Source organism: Gordionus sp. m RMFG-2023, chromosome 4 (genome assembly GCF_954871325.1).
Source record: "Gordionus sp. m RMFG-2023 chromosome 4, tfGorSpeb1-WG-v2, whole genome shotgun sequence".
Lineage (NCBI taxonomy): Eukaryota > Metazoa > Nematomorpha > Gordioida > Chordodea > Parachordodidae > Gordionus > Gordionus sp. m RMFG-2023.
In genome coordinates this window covers 7758352-7770202 of record NC_088778.1, presented here as the reverse complement: position 1 = coordinate 7770202, position 11851 = coordinate 7758352, and the positions used below count along the sequence as shown (strand labels likewise).

Here is an 11851-nt window from a genome sequence, read left to right as displayed (position 1 = left end):
TACCGAGCTTAATTTTTCAAACCCAGCCAGACCCGACCCGAATTTTGAACAAAACATTTTTTTTATTTATCCCACCCGAGGCTTGTCAGCTCTTCCAGATAAATATAGATTTAATATTTATTTTTTTAATTGTAAAAATATTATTCTTACAAATAAATATTATTAATACCTTGTTTCTTGTAATTTTTACAATATATCAATTTATTTCACTAAATTGAATGATGTTATATTTAAAAATTTTAATGGCCTGGCTCTAATTTTATAAAAAATATATTAAACCCGACCAAGTTTGACCGAATTTTCTTTTAACCCAGCCTGGGTTTTAACATATAAATCTCTAATAGGCATTAAAATTGAAGAAGGAAGTTTGTAAAGTGGCAATAGTCATTAGGATAGGGTGGGGAAGGGGGGAGGGATATTGATAAAGGTATTTGGACAATTACTCGTATTGAGAAATGTAAGCCCGTTTTAGGATAGGTTGTTTTTGATAAGTTTTTTTTATTCATTATAGAAAATAATTTTGTTTATAAAAACTTATAGTATTTTAAGCAAGCAATCATTATAAGCAAGAAAATGAACAAGTTTATTTAATAAATTAATATTGATATCTTTACATCTTTGGAATCCCCATCAAATTCGCTTAAAACTAATTCAAATTTTTTAAATATAATATGCAGAGACCTGCAGAGGTACCATTTGCACGGCCTGGCCCAATTTTAAATTTTTTAGGCCCGGCCCGGATATTTTTTAAAAAAAATTTTTACGGCCCGGTCCGGATTTAAAAATTTAAGGCCCGGCCCGGATATTTTTTAAAATTATATTCGACCTGGTATATACAAAAATTCACCCATGAGGTATTTTACCATATTTTTCAGCGAGTATTATCGCTTATTATTTAAAAAATACATGTAAAAAGCTATTATTTTGAGAATATTATATTGAATTTATAAAAATTATAACTGTTATTTATAAAAATGGATATTTTGAGCATATATTATATTTTATATTGCATTTATAAAAATAAAACTAATATTCATAAAAATGGTAATAATATTTTGAGCATATACTATATTTTATATTGCATTTAAAAAAAATAAAACTAATATTTATTTTATAAAAATGGAAAATATTTTGATATAATATATTGTATTTAATTTACTATTTATAAAATAAAAATAAATCGCTATTTAAAAAAATGCATGTATAATAAATAGTATTTATTAATATAATTTATTTTATAATATAAATTTTTAACAAAAGAAGATAATTGTATTATATAATATTGTAAAAAAAAATAATGAAAAATGTTGGATTAAAAACTTTCATGACTCAAGGTAAATATAAAAAATGCAATAAATATTTGACAGTTTGCAAAGTAAAAAACCAGCATGATTGACGAAACCCTATACTCAAGAAAGATATTAAAAATTCACAAATTATCATGAAGAAAGAGAAGCATATCTACCTTTTCAGGTTGAAGATTACTTCTTCTTTCTTCAAGAATTCTCCCAGTAATGGAAAAATTCCGCTCACAGCTTGCACTTGAAGCAGGAATTGCCAATACCCGTTTTGCCAATTTTGCTAAAAGTGGAAATTCTCTTTGATGAGCCGCCCACCACTCTAACAAATTATCCACCTTAAATATTTCATCTATTTTTTTATTTATGTAATTATAATATTCATCATCGGGTATTGACATATTACCAGAATTACCATCGCCCCATTTGTCATAAAACGATTCAGTTTGTTAACAACAATCCTAATTTGACTGGTCGATGGTATTTCATTTACTTCCTGAGCCTCTTGTAATTTAATATAATCTTTTATATAGTTTTCGGTCATCTTGCGATCTGTTCCTGACAACATACGTAATTGCTTGAATTTGGGACAGAGAAAAAGAGAAATAAAATGATACTTGTGTAAAACAAATTTTTCAATTAAAAAATGCTTTATATTAAGTAAAATCAATTTTATTTCTCCTTTTTTGCTTTGAAAGGTATTACAAACTTCAAGAAGTGATATTCCTTTATTTGATTGTTTTGGTAAAATATATTCTAAAAATTTAGATATGAATTATAAAAAAATATATTAATAATACTTGAGTATTGGGGCTTATTTAAGATATTCCTTTATTTGATTGTTTTGGTAAAATATGTTGTAAAAATTTAGATATGAATTGTAAAAAAATATATTAATACTTTGAATAAATTTGCAGGAAATTAATAATTAGATCGATCTGTGGGTGTTAGGTAGTGTTAACCATCACCCAATATTATATTAATCATAACTATAATATAATATAATCTTATAACCATTAACTCATAATGTAAAAATTTTTATAAAAAATATTAAGGCCCGGCCCGGCCCGGGTTTGACAATCTTAGGCCCGGCCCGGGTTTGACAATCTTAGGCCCGGCCCTATATTTTAAAAAAAAATTTTTAGGCCCGGCCCGGATATGTTTAAAAAAAATTTTTAGGCCCGGCCCGGGTATATTTAAAAAATTTAAAATACGGCCTGGCCCGGGCCGGGTTTAGGGCCGGGCCTGCAGGTCTCTGATAATATGTAAGAAAATATAGATATAAATTTTTAGAATTGCCACCAAATTTAGCGTTTGTATGTTTTTTCCCGGGAATGTGTAATTAATTTTTTCAACTTTAAATCATTTTTTTAAGCGCGTTAAAACATTTTATTGGAAAAGTATTTCATCATTTTTGGAACATCTATCCTATTAATTTCAAGCATTTCGATATGAAATTTTAACTTAACATAATTTCCCTGTACTCAAGGTGTCCCGTCCCCTCTGGATCATTCCAGAATAAATATAAAATTTTGAATGTCCTTTTTCTTTCTTCTCATTTTCTACTTGCTAAGTGTCGATAATTTTTACTTAAAACAAATAATAATAGTATTAAATTAAACCTATTTTTATTAATATAATTGCAAAACATTTATAATTAATATAAAAGAATACTAGAAATTTCATAAATAAATATTTCATAAAATATTTAGCATTTAGATTTTTTTTTTAAAGATTCGGACCGAAAAAACGGAAGTTGCAAAAACTGGAAAGAGGAGACAAATTGTAAAAGCTTCGGACTAAATATCGATTTTAATTTGGCTTATCTAGCCCTGCCCATTTTTATCTTGTCCAGACCAGGCCGGTCCTTCATTAATTAAATTTATAAATTTAAAAAATAATATATTTTATAAAAAAACAAATATAAATCTTTATTGATATGTTTAAATTTTTTTTATTAAAATTATATCCTGTTTGCAATTCATAAATTTAACATTTTGGCCAGGGTACAGGTAAATATTTCAATATTTTGCGTTTAAAATTGATTATAAATTTTTTTTTGTATTCTATACTAAGCCAAATTAAATTATTAGGTATATACCAAGCTATATAATATATATATATATATATAAAGTATACTATTTTATAAAATTTTCATTGTATCAAACTTAATATACCATATGATGATTCGTTTATTATTCTTAACTTTAGTCATAATTAGATATATGATTGCAGGTAATTTATGTGTTATCATTTTTGTTTCATCTTTTTCTTTTTACCATCTACTCCCATTGCTCTTTTTAAATATCAAAAAATTATTGTAACAGTAAACTAAACGTACCAACACTCTTTTATTTTTTTAATAAATTGAAGATGATAATAAGAACGATCACGGCAAAGAATTTCGGCTGGAATATTTTGATTCCCGCAAAGAACCTGGTCAGAATTATTTTGATCGCGGTGCAAAACCCTGGGAAGCTCATTTTGATCGCGACAGAGAACTTTATAACGGCGAAGAAAGTGGGCAGGATTATTTATATCGCGGCAAAGAATTTGGACAAGATTATAATCCTTTGGACGATTATGACGAAGAAGGAGAGGGAAAGAGATGGGATAATTCTCGTGGATTTGATTACAAAGACCCAGACGATGTTGATGAGGATAGCATTTTAGACGACCTCGATAATTCATATAATTCTGATGGAGAGGAATGGGAAAATAATTGGTGGGATAGAAAAGTTAATTAAATGTTCATTTTTTTAAAAATTTAAAAATTTTTTATTTACAAGTTGGAATATTAAATCCAATTATGAAAATTCGGTAAATGTCGGAAATGTATTCTGGTCATTGGCCGAGTTTTATAGTGTATGTCCACTTTTGTGCAAAATGCATTTTTTTCGATAAATCAATTCAGTGGGGGAGACCGGGGTGCATGTGAGCTCTAAACGGCAAACTTCAATAAATTTAAAACTACTTAATAATATTGAATAAATAATCTCAATTTATTCCATATATACTTTTATGCTACACATAAAAATAATTTTTTAAAAAATTATACTTTTTTAACATTAATAATTTTTCCGAAAAAAGAATTTGAAAGAAAATGAGCTCTCCCCATAGAAGTATGAGCTTTCCCATGAGGCTCATTTGAGTTGCTAAATATTTCTTTAAGAAAAATGAGGTATAAAGGGAAATTAGTAAAAATTAGTGAAATTTATTGACAATTTAAACAAATAAAGAATGGATCAAAATTGCAACATGTTCCAAAAAAAAAAGCATTTACACGGAACAAAGACCCATAAATATTTTAGATGCATTTATTAGATAATTGTATAATATAGTTTCTTGCTCTTTCTTGAATATTTGTCTTAATGTAGACATTTTAAATGCATCTAAAACTAAAATAATAATAAAATATATATATTAATGTTTATTATAGGAAAGAGGTAGCAATAGGAGGAAAGATATCAAATGCACATATGATACCTACAGGATATGTTATAGGAGAGGAAAAAGATTTAGGGGTCTACCAGGATGTCGGTAATGAGAAAATAATTTGCAATAAGCTAATAATTATTATATAATTATATCATAGACCTATATCAACATATACATAAATAGATCAATTAAAAATTAGTTTAAGAAAAAACTTTGACCGAAATATTATCCATTTTAGTATATACTACTTCATTTCGATTTAAATTATAAAGGAGATTTAAGTATAAATTATAATTTTTCTAAATTATATTTATATTTTTTTTAAGAATTATAATATTTCTAATTTATATATATTTCTAATTATGTCATAGATAATCTTTTTTCGGTTATACATTTCTTTCAAATAATTTTTAAATTTATTAGAAAAAATAGGTAACTATTGGTGTCTACACAGTCAGGATATGGGTGAGAGGATAGAAATAGCCTCAGATCTTTAAGGGTGGAGAAAGATAGGGATGGTGATAGAATTTTTAGGAGTTAGGGCTTTAGCCAAACATTCTGTATGCTATTATATAGAAACTATGTCGAAATACAACCAATTATTTTTTAACTATAATTATGATGTGTTAGGTCTTTACTTCTAACTAAAGGGAGGAAGAGCGGGGGGACATTTTATTTCCTTCTAGAATTTGTCTCTTTTCGTGATTATCATCAATCTTAGATTTTTTCTATCCTCCTACACTTTCCCCACATCTTGTCTCTCATAAATATTATGTGACAATAAAAATAATAATTAAATATGTAAAAGTCAATTATAAAGAAGTTTAAATTATTAATTTCTTAAAAGGACCCGGCCAAATACTTGCAATAAATTGGCGCCATTAAATAAAATCAATTGGTAGAAAAGCCGCATAAAAGTTGTCCCCCCCCGTCTCTTACGAGAATCCAGGCTGCGCCTTTGGAGATATGTTTCTTATATGATACAAAATTTTTGTTTAAGATAAAACAAATATTTTATTTAATTATACTTGGAAATAATATATTTATCATATTTAAAATATATATATATATCAAAATCAATATTAAAGCGCACCAAAAATGCTGCATTGTTTTGGGCATAAAATGTTGAAATATTTAAGCGTTCTATGTGGAATTATATATATTGCATAATAATCCATTGTATAAAACAGAAAATTTGTAGATTGCTTTAAGCCCTGGAGACCGATTTTTAAATGTGGACCTGGTAAAATTTTTCATCAAGGAGTTCAGTGTTGCCGAAAAATAAATAACAAATTCAAATGTCGCTGTTACATACACAAAATTTTTACGACTACGACCTTTAGAACTTTAACTAAAATCACCATGTCTACCACGCCTACTAAACCTATCACGCCTACTACGCCTACCACGCCTACTACGCATACCACACCTACTACGCCTACCACGCCTACCACGCCTACTACGCATACCACACCTACTACGTCTACAACGCCTACTACGCATACCACACCTACTACGCCTACTACGCCTACCACTCCTACTTTGCCTACCACCATAACCACTACAACAAATACTACAACTACTACTACAACTATTTCCAATACTACTAGTTCATGCAAGTACAAGCATAAGTGGCATAAGAAAATTTGTTATTAATTTTTTTTCTCTGTTTTAAATTTAAATTATAACAAACTGTATTTATTGATCGAGGGACGATTGTTAATTTTCTCATTTTTATTAGAATCGCAATATATTATAACACAAAAATGAATAATTATTTTATATTTTTATATATTATATATTTTATTTTTGAAACTTCTTTAAAATAATTGAGATATGCAAGTTAAGTCAACACTGTTTTAACAATTCACAATGCCTTGTTTTTTATATTTTTAGGAATATAGTCTTATTTTTATTTTTACTCTTTTAAAGGTATTTTATTTTAGTATTGTTCTTGATTAGTCATGTGCCCAATTTCTCAAGCCCTGCCCGAAATTTAAATTTAAAATATTTATCCGACCCGTCTCAATCCCGAACGAATATTTTTTTATTTGTCCCGGAAAGCCCGTCCCAAAAAATTATTTTCTCACCCGGTATGTTTTAATGAACATCAAGTTCTTGATTTTATCGTCAAATATATTTCCGAAATTGTAATCAAATTTACTCTTATCTAAATGAGGAATACATATATACATCTCGTTATTTAGGTGATCTAAAAAATTATATAAATATATATATTTCATAATATTATTTTATTTTTATGCCTAGCTGTATAATTTATAATTTAATTTAAATTTTTATTCACAAATTGAAAGAAATATATCGCCTAGTAACAAATAATAAATATTAGCTCTTTGTTTCTTGTAAAAAATTGGAATAGAATTTATTTTATTTCACAAAATTAAGTCAATAAAAATTTTAGCCCTACCCGGATCGGATTGAAAAACAGGCCCGACTGTTGTTAAACAGCTCGAGTGGAGCTGATTCTAAGCTTGAGATTAATAGATGCCCAGACATTTGTGCCATCTATGACCAAAATTTTCAGGCTCTCCATAATATTTTTCTAATAAAATATTTAGCTAGCCGTATTTAAAAATCGACTCAAATCGAGCCGTTTAACAACATTAGGCCCGGGCCTACTTTTGAACATCTCTATATTAAATGTTATTTTATATTGTGTTCTTAAAAATATAATAAATATAATTTCCTAGAGTATGATCGTTTCTATTTTGTAGTGTTGGTTAAAAGGCTCATTTTGAGCCGAATTTAAAAATGGCTAACTCAATATTTTATCTACAAAAATATTAAGCAAACCTGAAGATTTTTCTCATAGATGTTACAAACATCTATTAGCAAAATCTCGAGGTTCAGGCAAGTTTTTTCTGGCTAAAAATATTAAGTTAGCCGTTTTTAAAAATCGGCTAAATTAATCTGTTTAACAATGTCATTGCAGCAATAATTGTAGAATAACATAATGGATAATTTTCCTTAAAGTTATTTACTGTTAGAGACTAGGAAAGGAAAACTCGTTTTAATGAAAATTATTGGTCATTTGATGAATTTAAAATAAAATTATCTTTGCAGTGGGTTGAGAGATATGAATGATATCAAGTGAAACGAAGAATTAATGGTTCGATTTCCGAGAAGCCCACACTTTTTTAAAGCCAATCATAGCGAACAGTTAGCTAAGGGTTAGAGAGATGGGTAAAAAAATTAGAGTCATATATTAAGGGTTAGAGAGATGGGTGGAAAGGTTAATGTTATATATTTGAGAATATATAAAAGTGACATGAAAAGAAACAAGAAGACCACCAAATACGATTGTAGACATTCATTTATTGTGACTTTAATTAAAATTATTTTAGTTTTTTTAAAATTGAATATTTTTTTGCGTGTTGGATCATTGTTTTAGTATATGTAAATAAATGATAAAGTTGGATGATGATAGTATAAGTTTGTTTAATAATTAATATAAAAAATAAGTTATATACCCCATTATTTTGGTTTTAGAGTTGAATAATCAAGAAAATACAATAATTTTTATAAGGAATTATTTTTTATATAGTAGTTAGATACCGAGGCAAAGTTAATATATATTTTAGAAAACTGGCAAAATTTATATATATATGGGTTGTATTTAGAATTGATAGGTTTATTTCAATTCCTGAATTATCAACAACAAAATTTAGAATTGTAAAAATAATTGTAAAAACTATTGATTAAAACAATTTAAATTATATTTATTACTGTAATTTTACTTTTTTTTTAAAAAAATAAATCCTCGACAATTGAAATTGCTTCTAACAATAACCTAATTTTATAGATAATTTTACTATTTATATTGTAAATTGTTATAGAAATGTTATAAATTGTAAAATTTTAAATTGGAAATCGAGGATTGCTGTAACTGGAATGTTTCTATGATTGCACATTCATATATGCAAATATTTTTTCTAATTTACACAGCCAATTAATTAAATATTTTAACTTTGATATCTAAATCCTTTGCGCAGATATAAGACATATGGAAGAAATCAAAATATACGGAGTAAATGACTCAAAAGAGTTGAAACTATTTTTTAAATATCCACCATATTTGTTTTATTAGTTCTGTAAATGTTACAAAAACTAATAAAAATATATACCCTTACTTGAAATCCCTTCCTACACTCAAATTACAATTTAAGGACAACTAACTCAACTAGAATCCCTTCTAGGAATTTCAGAACAGTTATTTTGTAACAACACGATACTTTTATTATAATATTTTATTAATACAAAATGTCTTCAAACAAAGCTAATAATTTTACAATAATAATATATTCGGAACAAATTCCATAATTTTTTAATAATATATTCAAAAAATAAATCCTATAATTTTTTTAATAATCAATTTTTATCAGAAAAATCATAATAATCTACAATTTTATACGAATACTATAAAAACATTATTTATATCACGTTTTCTTTAATGTTAATTATAATCCAATCAACCTTTTTTTCGTTGATTGGCATTATGCAAAAATTAATATAAATTCATATATAAAACTACGACAGTTACTTTCGTTACACTTCATTTGTGAAAAAAAATTTACATTCTCGCTACTCAAAAACGTTATCCGGTACTTAAAAAAAATACTAAATATTTATGAATTTTCATTTTGTAAAAAATGTTTCATGCTGATGCCAGGGCATAATAAATAATCTTCATCTGAAGAAATAAATACTATTAACATATATTCTTATAAAATAAACTACATTATTGACTTTATAAAGTTCAACAATAATATGTAATAAATTAAATAAAAATTAAGATCTTTGATGGTTTGAATGAAAAAGCTTTGCTTAAATTATTTATAAAATTTTCGAAAAAAATATAATAAAATATATTTTTTATTATATTTTTAAGAAAAAATTCAAAATACGTTACCGTTACTCAAAAAAAAAATAGAAACGCGTTACTCGTTACACCCATACTATTATGGCGTTCTTTACTTCTAAAAACGTAGCGCCGTTAGTAACGACTTTACTTTCATTGACGTTACTTTACAGCACTAAATTGTTATTTATTTTACCAATAATAAATAATTTATATTATATAATAATATAAGGCAAATTTAATCGCGTTCCAAAGAATCTTTGCCTTAAATTGCATTTTTTTTAGAGCTCATAAGTGTTTTGAATCAGAATAAAATACATGTAATTCTCTAAACTGAGCTAAATTCAAAATATGGAACCAGTGCCTCTCTTGAAATATTATAACATCTAACAAAATCAACTAATTATATTCATTTTGTATATTATTATCTGATACCTGGGAATCGGGTAGTAAATAAATACTATTTAAAAATACATACCTATTTAAAATAGTACAAACCTAAAAATAGTAAACTCAGGCTTAGAATAAAAATTTAAAAACAATAAAATGTATCAATTAATATATTAAAAAAATTGGAATATGATGGATCATAAAATTCATTTGTTTTTTATATTTTTGTTATAAGTAGTTTACAAAATGGAGCCTAGCAATTCAAATGATTAACTATGCAAAACCAATTGTAAAATAAATAGACACATCAGATCAATAATCTCGGGCCACGGGCAAAAAACATTCGGAACAGAGAATGGGACGAGTCAGCCTATACCCCCAGGCCCATACCCAGCTCAGGTCAGATACTAATATTATATTTTCTTGCGTGCCTGGGCCGATCTTGGGCTTTTGTAAAAAAAATTTAAGGGCTTGGGCTTAAAATTTTTCATTTAAATTTAACGTATTTTAAGGATATTTAAAAAGACAAATTATAACAAATCATTATAATTTTATTAGCCTTATACCACAATACACTTTCCTACATACCTTAGAGAGTTTTAATTTTTTTTTTATTGCTTATTTTATCTAAAATCTCAAATTTATATAACAATAATTATAAAATTTTAAGTTTATAGGTAATAAATATAATTTATATTTTAATGGATCCAATTTTATTAACAATAACATGATATATGATGTAAAAACCATTACTCGGTTAAACGGGTGCATATTTGAATGTAAGCTTAAAATGCCATTTTTATGCTCATTATACATCCATTAAATTGGTTAATAATCCACAAATTAAAATAAATTAAAATTTAAATCACAGAAAATTTATTAAATCACATGTTTATTTTAAAAATGTACCGAAATTTATTAAATGATCAAAAATACATTAGAAGGTTTTATTTTTACCGGGTAAATAAAAGTATAAATAATTAGGGTAAAAATTTATTTTTACAGATACCCATAGCATAATTGAAGATTATAAAATTAGAAAAATTAATTGTAACATTTAATACGATTGAATATTTAATTGTTTACAAATTCCAAATCAATGTAATTTTGATTTCTCTCCATTTTTTATCATATTAAATTCATAAAAATTATACTTATTATAGAGATCGTTCCAATAGCTATTTATATTTTCTTCCGCATCTTTACTATCAAAGACATATATCTCGCCGTTTTCATTATCCATAATTGGATAAAGGATTTACCTTTTTTAAAATCATTTCCAGCTTTAATTGTGTCGTTTAAATTATCATTCCTATACATAGAAAATGCTATTTTGTAAATTATTTGATATATTATGAAATCATAATAGATTCCCTTTAATCTGTTAGATTTAAACTGTTTAAATTAAATGTGCCCTATTTCATTTTTTTAAAATCAATTTTAAGTAATAAATAAAGGATCCTATCTAATCTCAGAATAAATACTTGATGCTCAGATAAACTTAATTGGCGAGAAAAGTGCCAATTAGTCAGGTATAAAACTGAAACGTTCAGAAAAATATATTTGAAACGCTCAGAAGTAAACTTCAGTGCTCAGATTATTTTTTCTCAGTACTATAGATTTTAAGAAATTGTATACGATTATAAATTTTTAAAAAAATATTGGCCTCTTTCGGTTTCCTTGGACTTCTGTACCCTTTAATTTCAACCACATACGTCTAAAATATTACGATATTTATATCCATAAAAAATAATTTTTCCTCGATATAAAATTTTATTAATTATTATTTTATAGAGATAAGGCGCCATTTATCATATAGAAATATTGGAACTAACCATTCGATTAT

At 26.2% G+C, this 11851-nt stretch overlaps 1 protein-coding gene across 1 annotated transcript; it reads left to right on the top strand.

The window, feature by feature from the left end:
• The first annotated feature begins 3380 nt into the window (after positions 1–3380).
• LOC135927880 (uncharacterized) lies at positions 3381–7107 on the top strand. The gene is made up of 4 exons (XM_065464116.1): positions 3381–3533; positions 3672–4036; positions 4738–4838; positions 5927–7107. The coding sequence occupies exons 1-4, from the start codon at positions 3479–3481 to the stop codon at positions 6390–6392; spliced, it is 987 nt and encodes a 328-aa protein (XP_065320188.1). The 5' UTR covers positions 3381–3478; the 3' UTR covers positions 6393–7107.
• The last annotated feature ends 4744 nt before the right edge of the window (positions 7108–11851 follow it).

Excerpts from the sequence above, each read along its gene's own strand:
- LOC135927880 (XM_065464116.1), top strand. The coding sequence starts at position 3,479 with ATGATGATTCGTTTATTATTCTTAACTTTAGTCATAATTAGATATATG. Across the intron at positions 3,534-3,671 it reads AATTAGATATATGATTGCAG|ATGATAATAAGAACGATCAC; the intron begins GTAATTTATGTG and ends AATAAATTGAAG. Across the intron at positions 4,037-4,737 it reads ATAATTGGTGGGATAGAAAA|GAAAGAGGTAGCAATAGGAG; the intron begins GTTAATTAAATG and ends TGTTTATTATAG.